Genomic DNA, 23,349 nt, shown 5'->3' with positions numbered 1-23,349 from the left:
TAGGAGGCACTGACTGCTCGTTTCATTCAAATCCCTGCGTCCCTATAGCCTCACTTCCAGTGGCTTCTCCCCGGGTCCTGCTCCAGCTGCAGAGGACCCCTCTGCTTGCCAGCTTTGATCCTGCCCTACATCCCACTAATCCAGCGATAGAGGTGCTGCAGGGAGCCAGACACCCTTCCATCCTGAAGCAATATTACTCCTTCATATTTATTTTTCCAAGAAACATTTTCTTTAACACCTACTGTATTAAGAGAGACACTATAGAGTATTCAAATACGGTTCCCATCTTCAATGAGCTTAATTCTTACCAATGAGATATTTTCACAATTCCTGTAAAATGGGTTTCTTGGTGATAAGGGTGGTAAGAGAAGCATAAACACCTTGTAAATGATTAAAGGAAAGAAAAATGTCTTCTGACTTCGTGTGATCAGGAAAGTCTTCATAGATAGAATGACCCTTATAGATTTTTCTAAGCAGAGGTGGGGAAGAAAATCCAGCATGAAGGAGTGGCATGAGGAAAGTTGAAACGGTGGGCAGCTCCTTACTCTTGTTTGGGGATAACAACTGTCATTTGACTGGAGCCTAATGTTCCTATGGGAGAAGACTGGAAGATAAGGATTGGCCTCAAGCCCATTAAAAAGGGCTTAATGCCAGGCCAAGGAAGCTGGAATTTATTCAACAGATAATGGTAAATTTCTGAATGTTTTCATCAGAAAACATGCAACACAAGCTGAATTAATGAAGGTTTAATTAGGTGGTTGTAAAGGATGAATTTGAGGGGATAGAAAGAAGGCAGCAGAGACCAGTGGAGAAGTTACTGAAGTAGCAAGGCACGTTTGGAGACGGATGACAGGGACCAAGTTTGGTGGTGGCAGGAGAAATGGAAAGGGTGATGAGCCTTGACAACAGAAGGAATGTGCAGGGTAGGGTAGGTCTGGGTCATTCTTCACACACTTTTACAAGCGGCGAGTCCAAATTCTTTTGGTAACATAATCCACTGACTAACATTTGTCATAGAATACAATTTTCACTAAAATAAAGCATAAATATATTCAGAATGAAGGAGAAAATGTAAGAGGAAACTATCATTGGGCCAGTGTTTATTTTAAATGGTGCCTAATTCAGATGACGTGTCTACTCCCTAGTTGGCTCTCTTAATGTTCTTGAATAGTATTGAATAATCTCAACAAGATCAGTTCAAAGTTCTGTTTCTTCCGATTCCTTTAAAAAGTTTTTTTTCATTCCTTTTGAGCTCACTGTTATAGAAGATGAATATTACCTTCTGACCAGGGCTCATTGAAATGAGTAAGCAATCACACTCTTGCAAGGATTTTTTTCAAGGATAGAAACAGATGTAGATTGATCCTGAATGTAAAATCAAACATGGCATTAATATTTAGACACCTTCCTGGTGTATCAGTAAATTACTCAGGTTACTGGAAAAGATTTTGCATGACTTCCATTTGTGCTGATGTGAAAGGCTTAACAGCAAGTGAAGTTTCTAGGAAACCCTTTGCAGCATGCCGCTCTTTGGGGAGTTTAATGACACTGAGGTCATGAACAAGAGTCAACAGTGAACTATTGATTTCAGCTTCAATGATAGAATGGAAGTGCCTTAAATCCTTCCTACCAGGGATCACTGTACACTTAAGTGTACCTGTGTGTGGGCACACCATGCAAGCTCCGGCCACTGCGTGGGCACCAAAGTTACCTCTGTGGTTTGGAACATCTAGGGGCCCAAACCCAGCCCTTGTCTCCCTTCTAGTAATCAAACAGGCTTTACAAGAGGCAACAATTACATACAACAATGAAATTAAGCCTTTTATGCTCATTTCTGGGTGATCCAAGGCAATGCGGCCTTCTCAGCCAGATTGCTGTATAGTTGACTGTTACACCAGGGATTACAGAAATAGAATTTTTTGAAATTTCAGTGGTTCCATATACACATGGTCAATTGAGATCAAAGATATAAAATATTTGTAACTAAAATGTTTATCATCCACAATATGGGAATTAAGGAGGCGATATAATAAGACAAACACACATAATGACAGTCTGCACGACTTGGAGAAAGTCAACACAAATGCTCAAAGTGTGACACGTTAATGTATGTTTGCTCTAAATACATAAAGAATATAGGCTTACCGTGTTGTGAGATTTTTAATGGACGTTTTAATCATTTTTGAAAGTTAATAAGGATCTAGAAAATCATTTTTTTCAACATCAGTGAAGAATATAAAAGAGATAACCATGAAAAGAAAACAACAGTACTAACCACATTTTTTGTTTGTTTGTTTTTGTTTTTTGTTTGTTTTTTCGCGGTACGTGGGCCTCTCACTGCTGTGGCCTCTCCCACTGCGGAGCACAGGCTCCGGACGCGCAGGCTCAGTGGCCATGGCTCACGGGCCCAGCCGCTCCGCGGCATGTGGGATCTTCCTGGACCGGGGCACGAACCCGTGTCCCCTGCATCGGCAGGCAGACTCCCAAACACTGCGCCACCAGGGAAGCTCAGGAAACAACTTTTTAAATGAAAATTATCTAAAACAAAAAAAAAACCCACAACTGTAGTAAAATAGATGAGGAAATTGTACTTCTTTGTATTAAAATATTTTTCATAAAACATTAAAATATATTAATGAGAATTTAATCTCATATAAGAAAGTTAATCTGCTATAATACTGCTTTATGTATGTTTATATGAAATTGCATGGGAGTAAGACAAATTATGTCATAATACTGTTTTGCATCCCCTACGGAAATATTTTTATAAAACAGTTTAAAAACCATACTACAGAGGGAAAAAAACCTTAAACTTAGTGAGGATGGTAACTTTAAACAAGTTATTTTCGTGGAGAATCAAGGAAAATTGCTAAAAACAAAATTTACATTTAAAATTAGTCAATAAAATTCAGGTTGTCAGTATTGATCTCAGTTTTCTCCAAATATAAAATGGCAACTCAAGGAAGAGAAAACATTGGAGGAAACTTGGAAAGGAAAGAAATATTTTTAAGGATCAGATATAATCTTTTTATTTTACAGTAAATTTTCTGACAACCATATCTATCCTTGCATTTAACTTTGGCCAATCACAGTGATGCAAAATTATTATTAACTTTACATTATTAATTTCACAGATAATTCCAAAGCTGTGAAGCTATATAGAGGGAAAAGAGTTTTCATTTAGTTGAATAATATGTCCATTGTTAAAGAAATTACTTAATATGACATTTTTTATTTCATCTTGTTTTCATATGTATCAGAATCGAATTTCTTGGTCAAAAGATTCGTAAAGACATTTGGTTATTTTTCATATCGTGGTTAAATTTTATACTTGGAAGTCAGATCTAACCTTCCTGTGCTGCAGGCTCCTCGCCTGTAAAACTGTGGCTAATAGCATTACCAGCTTCACAAGGCTGTTGAGAATTAAAATTAAATAAGCTAAATATACGAAAGCTGCTTACACATCTAGTGCCTACAGTAAGAATTACATGGTAATTCTTTTTACATAGTAAACATTAAAATTTGAGATACAATCTTCCAGTTATAAAATAAGCCATGGAGAGGTAAGGTACAGCATGGTGACTACAGTTAATAATATTGTATTGAGTATTTGAAAGTTGCTGAGAGAGTAGATCTTAAAAGTTCTCATCACAAGAAAAATAATTTGTAACTGTAGATGGTGATGGACGTTAACTAGACTTACTGTGGTGATCACTTCACAATACATACAAACATTGAATCATTATGCTGTACACCTGAAACTAATATAATGTTGTATGTCAATTATGCCTCAATTAAAAAAAAATAAAATTTAGATTAAACCGTGAAACTGACATTTTTGTAAGTCAGAAATGGTTGAACATTGGTAATGTCATGTGGTTAAATATAAAACAATGTTTTATTATTATTGTAGGCACATGCACATTTTAAAGTCTTAAATGCATTCCAGTTTTATCCAAAACCTTTTTTTCTCTGATATTTTAATTCTTCTGGATACAGAAAAAAGAGTGACATAAACCAAAATATATTTAACACCCAATAATCCACAGAGGTTAGGAGGTACCCTCTTTCTAAAGTTATTACAGGGTCAACCATCAGAAATTTCTGAGTCAACTAGATTTGACTATACTGCCCCTGAGCTCCCTGAGAGAGGAAGCAAGTTGTAATGGAAATAACTGAGACTTTGTCTTTATATAGATCTGAGATCAAATCCCATCTCTGACAATTTACTCATGTGTACAATGGGTAGATTTGGAATGTTAATGAACACGTCATAAGCTCCTTGAATCGACCCTATTAAGGAAGTGAAAGAAGCAAACTCCCGTCTAGTGCCCAATAACTGTCAAGCTTTGGGCCCGGTGCTTTATATAGGTTAGTTCGTTTCATTCTCACCACCTCCCTCTGACGAGGCATTGACACTGATATTATAATGATGATTATACTAACAACGAATATTAGAAACACTGGTATCATGCTTACGCGTATGTAACGGAAATTTTACTTACGTAACCTTACTTAATCCTCACGGTAAAACTCACCCCGGTACCTGGGAAGAGTAATTGTTATGTGTCTTTGCTATCATCTTCATCATCACCGCCAACCTCACAGAATTCTTTAAGGATTAAGTGCCCTGCTGTGCCCAGAGGCCCCAAACGTGTTTCCAAGACCATGTAGCGCTTTCCCTGTGCTCAGTCAGAAGTTTGCTTAACAAGCCAGAGGCAGGGCACGTCTGCTCCCTCCTAGCAGCAGGAGGCCTCTCTGGGAGTCTGAGCCTGGCAGCCAAGGCCATTTTCTCTGGAACACCTTCCTTTAACACCACCATCCCTTGGGTTATTGGTAGACTTTTGAGAGCTCGTTTTTGGTAGAATTTCAACTTCATTCTGCAGGAGGTAGAGACTCCCAAAGTCTATTCCTTTCCCCAAATTCTGATTTGTCATATTATAGCTACAAGGTTTTTTTTAAGGGAAATAGCAGAATTAATAAAAGGTGAATCAGTTTAGTTCCTTCAAGCTAAAAACAATTTTAACAGAACTTAAAGGAATTTAGAATTTTGAGTAGTTTTATTTACCACCTGGCTTTTTAGATCGGTAATGTTTGGGGTCCTAGTTACGTAGTTTTTTTATAGGATTAATCATTGGTTTCTGGACAGACTCAACACTGAGTAAGGACTGTAGCAGTGTGCTAACACGTGCAGCCCTGCAGTGTTTTTCTTGTGTTTTATTTTACCTTGGTCTTTGAGAGAGAGCAATGATTAGACCTGCCAGTGGCTGGTCAATGTGAAAAAAACAACTTTAAATGCTTCACGCTGATCTCTGTAAACAGCTTGCTTTTTCTTAATCTATAACATTGTAACAGGCTGTAACTACATAAAAGGAGGTGAAAAAAGTAAAAGAAATACCCCAATAATTCAGAACTAAAGGTCATAGGTACTGAAATATCTATCCAAATAATTATATTAACCTTAATTAATTGAATGACGTGTCAGTTATTAATCTGACCTTGCAATAGCTCAGTGCCAATCAGGTTCAAAGTCCTTTTGTGATGTTTATTTTTACCTTAAAATCCGCTCTCGATGTAATATGCAACTTTCTTCCCACTAGAAAGCTTTGTTTTGTTTGTTAAGCTGAAATAAGATGTAAAGACATTTTTTTCCCTATTATTCACTAAAAAGGGCCCACAAGTTAATCATCTGACCTCAAAACAAAATTGACACAACTGTGCTTATTTGTGCCTAAAAGAGATATCAGTACATCCACTGAAGTGCGTCTCCCGCCGGAGGTCATGGTTAAGGTTACTGGCATGGCTTTATGAGGGGGCTCGTGTTGCAGCTGTCTGCACTGTCCCTAACCTGAAGATTAATAGCAGACTTTAGTTTCCACCGCTACTGGTCTTTTAACCTTCAATAAGAACAAATGCTCTGGCTTAGCTCCGTCTGCGTCCTCAAAGTCTGTCTCCCAAGACCTACCCAGCCTCCAGCTTGGGTTTTCTGGTGCCACTTTCACCTTTTGGGGCTCCCCATATAGTAAAAAATGCCAACACAAGTTTAAATCAATTGTAGTATATCACGAATTTAACATTTAACAAATTAACACTTTTCACACACAAAGCCAAATAACAATGATTTCCTCATTTGTAAATAATCCAATTTGAAGGTAAGCCCCAAAGTCTTGATTTAAGGCACACTGTCAGTGAGGGCTGACCAAACGACCCTCGAGGTCGTGTCTGTGACTAGCCTGGTGGGGAACTGAGCCTGTCCTTCATAGGATGACCTAGGAAGCAAGCCCTGGGTGGGTGGGCAGATGGATGGGTGATCACAAGGAAAGGGTGCAAAGAAGCTTTTCAGAAATCTAATCATTATTAATGTCCCTCCTTCTGGAGGTGGCAATCTGTTGATGATGCGATTTCCCCTACATTTCTTAACACAATCCCTCAGATTCTTTCAATTCCCAGGGTACTACCGCCCTTGGGCACCTCTAGAAGTTACAGTAACTCTTTTCAGGCCACCCTTTGCCCTCTGAAATAGTGCTGATTGAGTCAAAAGGAAATGAATGCCGGAGATTGAACTCCAGAGATCTGTCCACTCCCTAGCTTCCCAGGATGTTAAGAGACTTTGTCTTGTAAAACCTACTGGAAAAATAAATAGGCTAAAGAGAAGAACAAATCATTCTCATAAGGGGGAAAAAACCATGTAGCAAAAAAATAAAAAAAAATATTGGAAAATATTAGCACTCTTTGGTAATTAGAAAAATACTAACAAAAGTAATCTTAAAGTAACATTTTATAGATACTGAATTAACAAACAAAATTGAATTACATCCAGTGCTGTGATAAACAGGTAAGCTCCTGTGTGGCTGGTAACATTATAAGTTGGCATAACCTTTCTGAAAATCAATATGGATATATATATATATATATATATATATATATATATATACACCAATATATACCAATGACTACAAAATGCTCATATTCTTTGAAGCAGTAACCTCACTTCTGAGAATTGTTTCAGGGAAATAATAGAACTAAAAAAAAAAAAAAAGACTGAACGCACAAAAATGTTTACTGCAGTGTTGTCTAAAATTGTGAAAATCTGGAAGGAGACAATGTCCCTAACTAGAGGAGGGTGGCTGCATACTTTACACTCCTTCAACCCCAGAGCTGTTGAACAGTCATTAAAAATTACAGTTACGTGTAGTATCATCAGTGTTGAAAAGAATGACCGCGATAACCGGGTGAAGCTGTGCTCTCTGAGGACAACTTGTTCCAACCTCAAGGCCTTTCTTGCATTTTCTCTTCAGCGCAGCACGTCCTCCCCAGGCTGCTTGTTGCAAAGCCGCCTTCTTCTCGGCCTTCAAGGCTCAGTTTAGTTTTAATTTTCTCATCGAGACTGTCCTGATGATCACCTGCCCAGGTGGTCCTCCCAGTTCCTCCCTGCCACATCTCTTACTTTCGGACCTTGCTAGAACCTCTCACTCTCTCAAGCACTCTTACTCCGTCGTTGGTTTATCGGGGTGTTAATATCTGCCTCTTCCTCCAGAACGTGAGCACCCCGTTTACCCCTCTAGTTCTCCAGTCTCTACCCTCAGCTACCAGAACCCCACCCGGTTGATCCTCCTGAAATCATAGAACTTGGACAACTACATCCGAGTTCAAATTAGAACCCCATTCTCGATTTCCTCCTTGGATTTACATTCCTCTTATCCTCAAGCTGGGAAGCAGTTTACAAACAACCGCTGCTCTGGGCACATGGAAGTGGTGTGTGAGCCCCAGGCGGGCGGGCGGCCGTGGGGGGCAAGGAGCCTCTGCTCTGCCTCTGGTCCACCAGCTGCCCTCTCCCTTGCTGAGGGGTCCCGTCCACAGCCCGCACCCACGGACATACCCTGACCCACAGCTGGGGCCTGCCCACAAGGAGGGAGAGCAGACGACAGATTTGCTGTCATCCCAGGGCCCGGGAAGGTTGTCTGTCCACAAGCACCTCGAAGCCACACTCCCTTGACTCCTGAAATCCCCACCATTAGAGCTGCTTCTGTGAGCCAAAGGTCTCTGCAAAAAGACGCACAGCAGATCTTCAAATCCAAGAATGTAGGTCTTGTCCATAGAGGCATGTGGAGGGGCAGTGTTACTCAGCGGATGGTATTCCCAGAGGCTGGAGCTAAATGGGATGATTTGTGTGGAGGCCTCGGCTGGTTGAAAGATGATAGCTCCCTGGGCCAGGTCTCTCCAGCGACCTGGAGGTTTTTCCAGACTTAATACATCAGGTGCCAGCCTGAGAGAAGGCAGCACGTGTGCCTGCTTGCCAGGACATTTGTCCAGTTCACTCAGAGCTCTGAGTCTACTACGCAAATGTCAGATTTGGGAGCCTGGCTAGGGGCAGGAGCTGACGTCCGCTGGCAGCCCAAGGGGCCGAGGGTCATGATCTGAAGAGTCTAGGAGAGAGCTTTGTGGGGAGCTCGGAGGCCAAAGTAGCAACCCACGTGCTGAAGGAGGTGGAGGGGTTGACGTTAGCTGCAATAGAGGAAAGAGGAAAGCAAGATTTCTAAACTTCCCCGCCTCAGTACTCTTCCTACGGGGATAAGCCACGAGCTAGAACACTGCTCCCATTCTCCCTTCTGTTCTACTGTCACTTCTCCAGCTCAGCTCTTACCTCGTGATCAGAAATAGGCAAGGACACCTCCTCTCTTTTGCTCTCCTTCTCAATTCAGCTACTTGCTCGATATAAAATGGGAATTATAGGAACTATATGAATTATCTAAAGCAAAAGAGAAAGAAACAGGGCCACTAGGGCTCAGAGAGCCAAGCCTGAGTGCCATTTGCAGGAGGACAAGAACTGGTCTTTCCCCCATTCATTTAGGCACCAATATATTGAACTCTACCCGGGGAGAAAGGGGACTGAGGGCAACTGGTGAGTGTAAGCTTATGCCACAAATCGTTTGCTTCTAAAGCCCTGCAACCAGGAACCTTGATCATGTTGCAGACAGGGTCCAAGGAACCCATCTAGACCAGAGCAACCTACGCCCGTGTAACAAGTATCCCCAACAGGGCGGCACTGTGTTCATGGTGAGTCCAGACAACTGACTGTAAACTCACTCTGCTGCAGGACTTGAAGGGAAAGCAGTTCCCCACTGCTCCTTTTCTGGGGCTGTAGAGTGAACCCATTTTATAAAAGCAAAACCCTTACTCCGTGGTATTCTGTGGGCTAGTCTTCCTGTCCTACCCAGAGGAGAGTTAAATCATAGGCAATCTGCTGTTACCTGAAAAATGGGATACTGGCATCACAGAAACTACAGTAATACGAATTGCTTGTTATATTCCTAAAGACATAACGTATATTGTTTTATTTTATCCTTGCACCTCTCCTTCCAGGAAGGTATTATTACACCTGTTTCAGCCAGAGATTCAGTAACAGGCTGAGGGCGTATCCTTGTGCACATGGCCTCAACCCCGTGGGGATGCTGTTGCTTGTTTCCAGTTGGCTCTGTTTGGACTCACCTATCCCCAAAAGCCTGATTAAGAGGAAAGTAACTGTGTGCACTAAACTGAGGAATTTTAAGAGATAAAAATGTAACACAGGCCAATAAACAGTCTTTATTCAAAAGTATCAAAAGTCAGCATATTTCACCTATCAGCATTTCCGACAAGCTTTAGCTTCAATTCATGTGCAAACCCGATTTTGCTGACAGGGCAAATTAAATGGCCACATTTTCATTTTGTCCCCATGACTTCGATACCTCTCTTTTTCTTCCCACACAGCCCAAACTTTGACTGGACTTTAACAAAGCCCTGAACATTTGGGAAAATGGAGTCAGGCGAGCTCAGTATTTGCCGGTTGTGCTCTGCATTAATGTGCCTGGTGGCAGAGTGGATGTCTCCCGCCACATTGAACTAACCAACGTAGGCACTGATGAAAGCTGGTAGTCAGAGCTTTGACGGACACTGCGAGGTTCTTTTAAACTGAGACAATCGTGAAAGGCTTTAACTCTGTCACTTACACAGCCGTTAACTCAGTTCAGCCCAGCAGATGGCTTTGATTTGTTCATTAAATATATTATTTTTGTGTTAATTGAGCTCATTTGATGAGAAAGGTTTTCACGCGGTACAATTTACAGCTAATGGCTTGGAAATCTATTAGATTTTGCACTCAATAATTCATCTTAGAATTTTCAAAGAGTAGCTAGTTCAGGCAAGCTGAGATAAATCGTAGATAATCGAGGAATCATCTGATCTGCAGAAACGGGGTGATGTGTTTTTTCATTGTGAGCACCATTAGTGACTTTATTTAATTATTTTCTGCAGTAGAACAAAGGATACATCAAGGCCATAAAGGTCTTGTTTTGTGGCTCTGTGCCCCGCTGCGCAGGTATTCATCTAAAATGATTTAACCAAACTTTGCTGTGATGGCGATCACCAGTGTGGACACACACAGGCTTCTGAGTTCTGAGTTCACCATAAAGATGAAAGTTCTAACACAGATAATCTGAGAAGTACATCTGCCCATACTTTACTGCATTTGCTGATAAAACTTGCTAGAAATCTGAGATTTCTTTTTTCATTTTTGTACCTCAAATACAAAAAAGAATTTAGAATTTAAAATGGGTTGTATCATTAATATTTCTTGGAAATGAAAAGCCATGATAACAACTGTCATTCTGGTCCATTTCTGAAAGTTTCCAGCATCAGTCTAAAAGCAGTAAAATTATCTCCAATAGGTTTGCATCACCCCTGAAAGCAGCCTTCAGTATTTCCTTTCCAACTGAAAACATTTCTTTGCCTGACTGAAAATTATCATGTAGCTGGGAAAGAAACTATAGTAAGCAAAATTTAGATATTAAATTTAGGTATTCAATGAAATAGGATAATCTGATTTTTTTTCATTCTGGAGAAAGAAAGTTTCCTCTTCTCAAATTTAAGGGTGATCCAAGTAAACCCCACTTTAAATCAAGGAGGATTTTGGAAAAGAGATGAGGCCATCTAACTACACCAACCCTCTATGTACGTATACTCAGCCTTTCTGAATCCACATAAGTACTATCTCCATGGATAAGAACTCACAAGTTTGTAAATAAAGAATAAGAATTGGGCAGATTGTGGGCACTACTTTTTTTTTTTTTTTTTTTTTTTTTTTTTTGCGGTATGCGGGCCTCTCACTGTGTGGCCTCTCCCGTTGCGGAGCACAGGCTCCGGACGCGCAGGCTCAGCGGCCATGGCTCACGGGCCCAGCCGCTCCGCGGCATGTGGGATCTTCCCGGACTGGGGCACGAACCCGTGTCCCCTGCATCGGCAGGCGGACTCTCAACCACTGCGCCACCAGGGAAGCCCTGGGCACTACTTTTAACATACAATTTACTTAGAACTGAATTTGCTTATAACGTATCTGGATTCAGTAAACACACAAAGCAGTAATTTATTCTTTCATTCATCCCTTTCACAAAGATTTGATTTGTATTTGATGCCAATGAACAAGGTTTATAGCATAAACCTATCCTTCAAGAGGTGGTACAATGTAGGAAAACTAAGCAGCACAAAGCGCTTCTCAGGGTTCTGGAGTGACACGTACTTAAGGGAGGCGGAGATATTACTGACCATAGCTCTAGGGATCCAAAAGAAAGAAAGAAGATTGCGGAGTCAACTTCACAGAGGACGTACATCCCAAACCGGCCTTGAAAAGAAGTAAGGTGGGACTTACCAGAAGGGAGGGGGAGCATATTCCTACGGCGGTTTTTAAAGACATGAATGAAAATCGCACACATTGAGGCTAGGAAGAAATCCACGTCTGAGTGGAGCAGAAGGTCTCGTTGGGAAGGAGCAAAATATAAGATTGACTTCATAAGGGAGAGCAGAGACAGAGGGTCCGGGTATCAGGAATTTGAATTTGATCCATCATACAACGTGGAAATGTTGCTTATTACTCAGGAGAGAAAGTGACTAGGAAAATTAATCTGCAGGGTGAATTAGGAGGAGGAGAGTTTGAAAGACCAAACAGACTCTTCGCTACCACCCAGGGTGGGCCAGAGTAGCTCTGGAACTGGATGTGTTAAGCAGACCCACCGTGCACTGCACAACAGCAAGCTGGATACAGGGAAGGAGGAGGCGAAGATGGCGCTGATGTTCTGAGCCCAGAGGCAGGGCTCACGCTACCAGTAAAGTCAGCGTTTACCTCCGGGGGGTGGGGGTGGGGGCGGGACGAGGGGGCGCGGAGGAGTCACCTGAAGGCCTCCACACAGGCATCTGACTCCACTAAGTACTACGGCATAGGATGCTTAGACCTCTCTTCTGGATCTTCCTATCACCCTCCTCATTGCACACCAGCATATGCCTCCCACCGTTTCTCTTTCTCAGCATCCCAGAATCATGTACTGCTTGTGTCACTTTACTAAGTGATTTCACCTCCTGAACCTCAGTGTGCTCCCTGTGCTGCGACAGTAATAGTATCTAGCTCATAGGGCTATTCTTAGAGTTAAATGACATTATGCTAGTATTATTGCTGTTATTATTACTCCACCATGAGATAAGCCAGCAGGAAATAGATTTAGGACAAGAGCTGGACTTAGAACTCTCTGCCCCTTTTCTGTTGAATGTTCACTGAATGTGCATTGAATCATGTGGACCAACAAGAAAAGAGATACACTTCTACTTCACAACTCGGAATGCAGTTTAATTCAATGGCCACTGAATCTAGAGTTGTAATTATCCTGTAGAGGGATAAATTGGTGAACCCACCTATTTTTCTCAGTATAACTTCCAAGTCAAATTGTCAATAATCAGAGATGAGCCTAACTTGCTTTTTTGTAGTCTTGACCAAATCACTGTCAACTGAATATATTTAGAAAACCAACCCATACATTTGGTCTTTATTCTAATAAGTCAAAATCTACATAGACGTATTGAAGTAGCAGAATGGAATAATTTTTGGTAGTGTGTCAACAAACAATTCGAGTTTTTGACAGTGTTCTCTTTCTAAACTAGAACTAACTATATAAACCTTGGTCCTTTGGGTTTTTTTAGAACTTGACTTGAAAGCTGAATTCGATGCTTATGAGATCTGTGACTTACTTTGAAGAATTACACAGATGCTTTGTGATTATCTTTTCAGTTGAAATACTGTGCATCCATTGAATAACCATCCTTTCCAAAAGCTTATTCCAAAGTTGTGTTGTGATGTTATATAATGTAATGTTAGGATGAGCAGAGATCACCCAAAGTTCAGTCCCTTCTTTCTACAGGGAAGGTAACTGAGATTCAGAGAAATTAAGTAACCTGTCCATAGTTAACCATCTAGTAAGTTATTGAACATTGCGGCTACTAAGGTTTGAAAAGTTGTATGGCAAGTTATTTGCCTTTGAAGTTCAGTGTTACTTCCACTGTTTCACTGCACCCCGACGTTATCCTTGTTCGCTCCCTACAGAATAAGTCTACTTTGCCGTTGCAAAGTGGCATTTGTTTAGAAATCTTCAGTGTCTGTCTCAAGGAACATTTAAATATCTAATTGACAACTGGGCCAAGATCCATGATATCTTTAGTTTCACAAGTGATCACCGCCCCCATTCTGAGATGAAAACCTTTCCTCGAGCTTTCGAATCTACGATGGCTTAGGAACCTCTTGCTTTAGTCACCCAGCTCCAGCGTCAAAAGGTGAGGGAGAGAGACAGACATCCAGCTGGGAATCGAGGTCTTGCTTCAAAGCTTTTATCTTCAGAGGAAAGAAATCTTATGAATTTCATTAATGTCAACAAGATCTGAGGAGATTTGGAGTGTTTAAGCCTTTGGGCATCTCTAGCATGACATATGCTCTGGTTATTATAAGTTTTTGGTTGCAAAACCATTGCAACTTTGATTCACACCCGCCATGAACCAACACTCTAGAAATATCCATTGTACAGTCAGACTTAAGGATATGTTGAAAACAATCACTTTCCAAGAGAATATGAAGTTAGCCAAGGAAGCCGTGGCTAAGCTTGGGCCAAACAGGGAAACACCCAAAATTCTGAATAGGGTGACACATGTTATCACTAAGGAAAAAAAAAAAAGATGAGTGTCCTCAAAGTAACATAGCAAAGCTAAAAAAAGAAAGTGAAAGAGCATTTCTTTAGGATTCTAAAAGCAGATAACCTCAAAACATCTTCCCAAAAGGCTTCTTCTCTTATTCAATGTAGAAAAATGAAATTTCTCCTAGTTTGTCTTCCCCTCCTCCCTTCCTCTTCCATTCCCTCATCTCCAGAAAGGATCAGACTGGAATTTACAATTGTTTCCACTGTAATTTTCCAAACTTTATGGGAGAAAGCCCTTTTATTCCAAAACAGGTGACACTATTTCTATAAAGTAAATTGGATTCAAGCTAACCCCAAATAAACAAGATATTTCTGGCAAAACAAATGTTGACAATATAATCTAGGTCTTGAAATGAAAAACTCCTTAAAAGACAAAATAGATCTGTCTCTTCTCTCCCTTTCTTAATTCAAATTAAAAAGAAAAAAACTCAAAGCAACCATTTATAAACTCATGTGAGTTATCGTCTTTTTAATGAAATCTTTTTCGATGATAAGAGTCATCTTTTTAATAAATACCTGTTGGAAAATATTAGTTTTATTCCACTACAACTAACATTTCTGCTTACCTACCAATTAGTGCGAACAGGGAATTACTGTTTGAGGTCATCTCCAGCTTGTAACTGTTAAATCCACTAAGCCCAAAATTGAAATTTTGTTCAGAAACATCCAACAGAACATCTGTGCTGGTTTAATGTCATCAAGAAGCATCTTATCACAATAATATTTGCAGTAGGTTCCACACACACCCCCTGCCGAGACCTGAGCCCAGGCCCCAAGGGCTCCCTCTCTCTTCAGAGCAGATGATGTCATTGAGATCCAGGCAGAAGGAAAGCAGCTTTAGCTGTGGCTGAAGCCAGCACTGGTTACAGGTCTTGACAGGTAAAATTCCTTTCAGTTGAGCTTTACAGCTTTTGAAATGTTTTAGTTCAACATTGGAGCAACCAAAAAAAAAAAAAAAATGTCTTTTCTGATCCAGAAAGCATTGATTTAGTTTCTTCTGTGAGTACTTTTTAAAATCCCACTCAGCATTGCTGCAGGGAGGTTGTCCAGCCCCCCCTCCCCCGGGCACACAAGGAAGGACCAGAGTCCTTGCCCTGTGCTGAGCTCGCCAGCATCTCACCTGGGGAAATGGTAGACAGGCGTGTTCTCTGCAAGTCGCGTTATATCCATGGATGCTCCCATACTGAGAAAAGCTTCAGGCTGGACTTGGCCTGGATTCACGTTCACATACCATGCATGCAAAGTGGCCGCGCAAAGATGTCCAGAGCAGGAAGCGGTAGACCGAAGGAGGGCGCAGCCAAACCATGACCCGACGGCAGCCATTTAGTTCAAAGCCTTGTTTTATGACTGTAATCTCGCCTTCGGTGTGCCGAGAGAGTCACTCCGCCTGGCTCGCTGTCTGGTGCTGTCAAAGGCTGAGGGGAATGTTGTTCTGTGAGTTTAATCATCTTTTTATTTGTCTGAGGTCTTTGCTACTTTCCACAGTTATTCCAAGTGCTCTTGTATACTTCAGAGGTGACACACACTGTCGCTGTCACTGAGCAGGGCAAGTTACCTCATAAATTGGAGCTTCCAAAAGTTAGTAGTGTGAAGAGAGATTGGTAATGGTAGTCTGGACATCATTTGAGTCATTGCTTATCATTTCCTGATTCACTCTGGTGGTTTTTAATTGAGTTTCCCAAGCTAGTGTTTTCTTTAGGCATGTTTGGTTCATGGCTCTGCAAAGCAGCCAAGTCATGAGCAATTTCAGGATGACAGGTGGCAGTGGGCACGACGCCTTCCTTCCTGCCGACCCACTGCCTCTCCAGTGTGTGGTCGTGCTGAGCCTGTCCTGCTGCTGCTTCAGCCAGGAGCCTGCAGAACTAATGGAAGTTTTCCCCAAATTGTGCCTACTGCTCTTCTTAGCCATGACCAGAAAGTATAGGTAGAGTTTATAAATTCTTTCATCCATTGGTACCAAATGAGTAATACGTCAGGTATGTTGAATAAGCAACCCGAAGTAAGCATTTATGTGTTTTCTATTTCCGATGCCTTAAATAATGCTTTCATTTCCCAATGACTTCTTTGTGTATTACTATTCCTATAACAATATCTATACACTTAACATTGAAGAGTATTGACCAAAAAAACACTAGAGTCAGAAAAATCCAAATGTGAATGTAACTCTCCTTGAGCCTCTTATGGCCGTCCATACATCCTTTCACTGCTCTTCCTGTTTTCAGATAAGGGGACTCAAGTGTCTGACTAAAACACACAGATAAGCCTTCTCTCAGGACACAGTTTCCAGCGGGAACCCAAGGAACAGGAGAGAGGCCTATAGCGCCAGGGCTCTGCAGTCAGGGTGCATGGCCCACACTGACTCTCATAGGGCGTGCACGTGACCTACAGGGACTGTGGCCAGCTAGGCTCCCCCAGCTGGAGGAGAAGCTCCCCAAAGGCAAGAGCTTTTGTTTTTCCATCTTGCATTACCCTGCAGGGCCTAGTCTTCCGCTGGCTACAGAGAGAACATCACTCTTCGGTATGGCCAAAGGTGCCATTGACACCGACCTCAGCACTAACTTGGGAAGACCTTGCTCTGGCCACCAAAAGTTTCCTTTTCCCCATTTTGCGCTTTTTTTTCCCCATTTTTTCCTGTAATAGTAGTAACTGAAGAAAGGAAAAGAATAAAGCTTTTACACAGTCTAGAAATTGCAAAAATGCTACGAGACTCTTTCATCGAAATCCTACAAGACACGTGTCTGCTGCTGGTCCGTGGCCACTGCCTTGTAGATATGTATCTATGCGAAATGTCAGTGCATCTGATACAGCCTCCCTTTGGATGGCCTTGGTGATGAGGTGTCATGATGGTCACTTCACAATCAGGAGCTGAGTTCATTCACTGAGAGCATGCCATTGACCGACGAAAGACTGGGATACGCACGTCCCAATTCTGACCAAAGCGGCATCTAGAAAGAGAAAGCATCCAGGCTAGGACTGTCTAAAGGGGGTTAGATAGAAAATGAGGATGCGTGTGCTTAAACATACTACCTACATAATCAAAAACAACTTCAGGGGGCTTCCCTGGTAGTGCAAGTGGTTGGGAGTCCGCCTGCCGATGCAGGGGACACGGGTTCGTGCCCCGGTCTGGGAAGATCCCACATGCCGCGGAGCGGCTGGGCCCGTGAACCACGGCCTCTGAGGCTGTGCGTCCGGAGCCTGTGCTCCGCAACGGGAGAGGCCACAGCAGTGAGAGGCCCGCGTACCGCAAAAAAAAAAGCAACAACAACAAAAAACAACTTCAACATTCAGAATAATAAGTATACTTAAAATAATCCCTAACCAAGAAGGACTTTCACACAGTAGTTGCCCACCTCCTGCACACAAGCACCTCTAAGGAGAGAAACCAAATCCCTTGTTCTAGTCTATTTGCATATTATCCCTTTCGAAATGCAAAGTCTGGTTTAAACCGTTGTTATACTCCTATTTGTTTGGTTATAAATAAAACATATCTTTTCCATCATCAATGTATCTTTCCAGCTGCTGGACATAAAATAGACTGCTAGCTTCCTGAATTGAAATGTCACCTTCCTAATCAGAATTGACAATCGTACATAACCATCTGGGTTGTTTTTTTTTTAAGCATTCTATTCTCACAAGTATGTTTTCCAACAGTGTCATATGTATCTTAAATGGTGAGCTCAAGCTAATTACCTCAAGCGCAGATTCTAAAAGACCCTGACAATATAGCAGTTTTGAAATGGAGACCACACCGCTCACCTGCCTCTCAACGTGGCTTGACACTAAACTGTGCTGGGTCATCACTTCAGCACCCAAAAGAAGGGATGTGCGCCTTTGTTGGGCTTTTCTCCTACCCCAGTGATGCACATTCTGCAACCACAAAATATTCCAACTCCAACTCCCTTTTTGAACAAGCAACTGTTATTCTGTTCTGTTCTTTTTATCATTTGCTTTATACACTGTTGGGAAACAAAAAAGCTACATAGTTTACTTACTCCTACAGTTAAATATTTTTTAAAAAGTAAGAATAGGTTATTATTGAAATAAAGTGTTGCTTGTCATTATAGCATTCTGGAAGGCAGTGGGGATAACAGGGTGTGTTAAGCTTTCCATTGTGTGCAGACTTTCCACCCCCCTCTGCCCCCATCAGGAAAATAAGTCTGTCCCGTGATCTATTCAGTTCTTGACCTTTTGACTAATATGCCAACAAAAGGCACCATTTATTAGTGATTAATTTACGTATCTTTGTCCATCAGGAACTGGATCCAGGCTGTCACAACTGGGCACCGTCACCAGTTAGATTTTCCATGTGCCCCCGGGGTGTTTGCGCCATGGGCTCGGCTGGCTATGCAAACCTGGGTCCTGCAGGCTCCTCCCTAAGTGCACCCCTTTCGTGGGCAGGAGGAATTTATCAGGAATGTCCTCTGGAGGGAAGAAGCCATCAGAGGCCAGCCAGACCCTCTCACTGTACCTTCTTCACGGTCCCGATCGGAATCCTGGGAGCTGACGTTGTTCCTCACACGTACCTTCCTTACGGGTCTCCCTTGTCACACACGCTATCTGTCCCTGTCCCTGATGCACCTGTTTTGGACTGTGTTGCTTTGGCCCTCCCCTCTTTTGGACCTTCTTCCTTAGCATCTTTTCTTTACACCTGTAACACGCCTGACCGACCCTCCCACACACACACGTATACACACACACACACACACACACACACACACACAAGCGCACACACACACACACACAAGCTTCCTCCCCCTTCTCTCTTAATTTGACCCAAGACCTTCTCGTGTTGGAAAGCCCCCCACGTGGATGGATACCTCGTTGGTATCACCTGGTGGGTGACCCCAACTGCACTGATTCTCTTCTCAGACCTCCCTGTAAATCTTTAAAAAACAAACAAACAAACAAACAAACCTATTTCATTTGTGTGTATTTGTCTCTCTCTATATATTTTTAAGTTTACCTTTAGCTCAAAAACAACAGGGCAAGAACGCTTTTGGTCAAGCATCTTATCTCTTATTTGTCCTGTACAAGTATCGTGTATGAATATTTTAGATGATCAGCTACTCTGTAAATCAAGCTTTGACTTCAATCCAGCTTTCCCGAAAGGCTTCCACCACGAGAAAGGAAAAGTCCACCTAATTACAATGGCTTTGCATTGTAAGTTCATTGGTTATGAAACATTGATATGCACTGTAGCTGTGCGACTTGTAGCCTTTCTCTTTCTGAAAATCAGTAATATTTCTGCCTGTCTTCACCCCCCACCAAAAGAAACCAGTCAGGAAAGCCATGTCTTTTCTCTGTGGTACACGGAAGACAGTGATATTTCTTTAACAAGTTTCTGGGAAAATCAAGCACAAACCCTGCTTATCTATGCTGTGTGCCATTGTAATTGTTACCTTTATTCATGGTCTGAACCATTACTCCATCTTTTTTAAAATGTTCAGAACAACTGGGGAAAAAAACTTTGAAATATCGTTGTTCCCTTTATTATTTTCACATTGAAGCAAGATAAGCCTTTGGAGCTACATTGAAATCTGAATAAAATAAACACTTTCATCTGGTAAAGTGCACGGTTTCAAGTTGCAGCTGTTCGCCCTGCAGCATCCCATGGCCTGAGCCTTCAGGCCGTTTATCCTGAGGCCTCCGGGGCCTCTCAGCCCACCCTGTGGCCCTTTCCTTTCATCACAGGTCAGGTGGGGGTAATGCCAGCAGAGGCACAGACGTGACACGCTTACTGGGAGAATAAACAGTGTTGAAACCCTTAGAAGTCTGGGCGGGAAATGCAACTTCCATGCATGTAATGACTATTATTCGAGAAAATTGTGGAGTTTTTATACTCTGGATTGAAGTAGAGGGTCTCCCATTTGGGGCTGACCCCATGCACTTGGGTAACCTCACAGGTGGAGCGGAATCAGATACTTCTCATCCAAATGGTTTGAGACCGGGCTGTGTATGGTGAAGCACGTCAGACCCAGGTTCCCCCCCACCCCGAGGCCATCGAAGGCCACGCCTAGGACCCCCTTCCCTCAGAGTCTGAGAGGCAGCTGAGTGGTCACTCAGGGCTCTGGGAGACGAGGCCTCGGTCGGGTCCTCCCGGTGCCCCCCTGGGTGGCCCGCCTGCCTGGACTTAGACTCCAAAACCAGCAGTGGCACCAATCTCTATGCTTCCATAACGGATGGCTGGCATCCACGCATTCAGGGAGGCGCCAGGACCAGTCCCGGCAGGAGAGGCTGTTTCCTCCTCCCCACCTGCATCCGGAGTGATGGGGGTGCCGTCAGAGGGCTGCACACCTGGCTTAGTGATACCTGGAGGAGTGGGGCTCACCCCACGTACAGAAGCCGCAGACATGGGCACGGGCTAAGCTCCTCACTCCAAAGTTTGTCCATTTGAAATCACATAGAGCCAGCAACCTAACCTGGTGATGGACGGTTCCCTCTAAACATGCCATCTTGGGATTTTGAAGAAGTCAAGGTCCAAGAGAACACTGTCGATGTAATTACCAGATTTAGGAGAGAGATTTCCCTGACTTGTTAACTGTTGTGTAACCATGATCACCTCACTTTCATTTACTCTCTGATTTCTTTAGTTTAGATGAATTTTCATCAGCTCCATTCTAGGACTTTGTACTTTTGTATATCTGTCACCACTCCTAAAACTCTACAGGATCGTGTAATAATGTTAATTGCTTGTGTCTCATGACAAGCATTCAGAGAAAAATGCCTAGATGAGTGTACAGGACTCTTCGGGAAAATGCGGAGAAATAACGGGCCTCTTTGTGTGTTTTCATGACCCAGTAAACTCCGGGGACGGCATCGACTACAGCCAGCAGAAGCGGGAGAACATCGGTGACCTGATCCAGGAGACGCTGGAGGCCTTCGAGCGCTCCGGAGGAGAAGACGCCTTCATCAACATCAAGTACATGGTCCCTACCTATGAGTCGTGCTTGCTGAATTAGCGGTGGAAACAGCTGGGATTCGAGGAAGGCTTCTCCTAGCCTTTTGATCATCTGTCTCTGCTGCTGTTAGCATCTCATTATCTGTGACTTCTACGGCTCACTTTTCTACAGCTGCTAAAAGAGTGGCTCATGGGCCGTTGGACTTGTAGCCCTATTGAGAGTAAGGCTTTCCAATACACAAATAGTGCCTGTTTCTTAGATTACAATAGTGTACTGTGCTTATTTGTTCTAGGAGAAGAATTGCTTCTTTATACAGTTCGGAAAGAAGCAGGAGTCCGAGTTAAACCTTCAGTTGTATAGACAATAAAACTACAATTTTCATACGCAATTCAGCAGTTGTGTCTGCCTGCCCCGAGGGTGGTTGTCAAAGGTTGGAAGGGAAGCGTTGGTGCTGACTGCTTAACAGGTGTTGGTCGTGGACGACAAGCACCCGTTCAGCAGCAGCTGTGCAGAACAGTGTGCTTTGACATCCAACAAAACTGTGGAGTCGATATTCCCATTACAGGAGGACAGTTTTGCCGCCCGTTATGAACCTCAGCTATAAAAATAATAGATGCTCCTAGCCCACTGGTGATCTGGGTTTGCAGGGGCTTTCCAGCTTATATTGGGAGGAGACAGGGAGGGAGGGAAGGGGAAGGTTAGGTGTGAAATGCAACATGGTAAACGTGGTTGTTTTAAAAAAAAAAAAAGCTAGTTTGCATCTTTGTGCCTCTGTATTATGACATCCTGCATCTCAGGACCCCGGTGTTACTGACAAAATGTTATCCAGCGGTTTTGTTTAGGGCTTTCGATCATTTTTGAAAATGACTTATAAGCATCTTAATGATCGCCCCTTGAAACAAATCCTATTCTTTTCTTGGCGATTCTCCTTTCCTTGGCGTCCTCCCACGGGTGTGTTTGATGGATTCTCACTGCACCTCTAGGTGGGTCTGATGGCACTGTTTTGGAATTTTATTGAAACCAAAAAAAAAAAAAAAAGACAAAAGACATGCACTTTTTCATTCAACTGGGAAAGAAAAAAGGTGTCCGAAGAGAAGAGCAAGCGTAAGGTGCCAGCCCTGACAAGGGCGCTGAAGGTCTGTGGGGCGGTGAGCTCGGGGCATTTGAAACTCAGCCCGGAAAGCTTCAGAACGATGGACCCCTGGCTCTGCACACCTGAGAAATGCTGTAACTTCCCAGAATGCATAGCCTGAAGTGTCTCATTCTGTAGCAAAGGGCAGCTTCTGCACAAAAGTGAAGAAATGAAATGTGTTCCCCTGGGAAACGGACCCTTTGCCTCGAGATTGCTGTCACTAATTATTTAAGACACAAGTTTCCAAAGGCAAACACCGAGTTTGAAAACTGGTTCATTATTCATCTTCCCTGATGACGGGCTCAGGATATGAAACCTAGCATCCAGGACCTACCTCCTAGTTTCTGGAAGCAGTTTTTAGGATAAACGGAGATGTGTGACCGGGTAAGAAAAATTGGCTTTCGTGTATAATACTTTGAAAAGACAGAGCTAGAAGCAGACACGGACAGGTTAAGACAGGTTTTTTTCTCCAAACTATGATGTTCAATTGTGCCCATGAGCTGCCGTCCTGGCATCAGTGATGTGTTCGAAGTGACCCCAAAGTCCACGATACTATTTGTTAGAAAGACGCTGGCTCTTAGTACCTTTGAATGCTCCTACCAGGATTTCCTCCACGCCTCTGTTGGGACTCAGAAGCAAGCCTGGCCTCTTACTCTCTGTCTTGCTTGTGAAAACCATCTGGTGTGGTAACAAGGAGACCCACCTGCCACTGAGCCAAGAGCCCTAACCCTGGCGTGGAATTCAAATATTGGGGTTCCTTTCCCAGCCCTGTCACTTACTAGCTGTCCTGCCTTTGGGCAAGTTATTTAACCTCTCTGAGCCTCTGGTTTCCTCAGCTGTAAAGTGGATATTACTCTACCCTATAGGGATGTTCTAAGGACTAGAGGTGATTTTTGTGAAGTACTTAGCATAGTTTCTTATACCTGTTGGCCTTTTACTTCAAAGAAACAACGTTTGAATAATGACTAATTTCTACCCCAGCAAAGCAATATATATGTGGAAAATCCTCAGACGACATGATGCTTCCTACCTGGCAATGGTGAGTTCTTCGTAATAAGAAACTAATTTTGCCAAAAACCGAAATAACTATAAAGATTGCACAATGTTCTCTGGAGATTTTTTTTTTAATGCATTGTTTTATTAGTATAGAAATAGGAGTGACTGCTTTTTCTGACTGTCACCTCTGCCCCATGTTTAACCAAAGGAGGTGATTTCCCTGTTCCTAGGGACACACAGAAAACAGAGAAAAAGTTACCCGGAGCAGGAGAGTGGA

At 42.7% G+C, this 23,349-nt stretch overlaps 1 protein-coding gene across 2 annotated transcripts in view; it reads left to right on the top strand.

Annotated features, from left to right (window-relative positions):
• PACRG (parkin coregulated) overlaps nt 1-21,325 on the top strand; it is a 514,683-nt gene extending 493,358 nt beyond the window's left edge. For both annotated transcript variants that reach the window (XM_060029677.1, XM_060029676.1), the window contains one exon: nt 20,844-21,325. In XM_060029677.1, the coding sequence (XP_059885660.1) occupies nt 20,844-21,004 (161 nt within the window). In that variant the 3' untranslated portion in view covers nt 21,005-21,325. The remainder of the gene's footprint in view (nt 1-20,843) is intronic.
• Nucleotides 21,326-23,349: the final 2,024 nt, after the last annotated feature.

The sequence above is a fragment of the Delphinus delphis genome, chromosome 14 (assembly GCF_949987515.2).
Source record: "Delphinus delphis chromosome 14, mDelDel1.2, whole genome shotgun sequence".
NCBI classification, from domain to species: domain Eukaryota; kingdom Metazoa; phylum Chordata; class Mammalia; order Artiodactyla; family Delphinidae; genus Delphinus; species Delphinus delphis.
The sequence above is the reverse complement of the archived record's forward strand: the minus strand, read 5'-3'. Positions and strand labels throughout refer to the sequence as shown.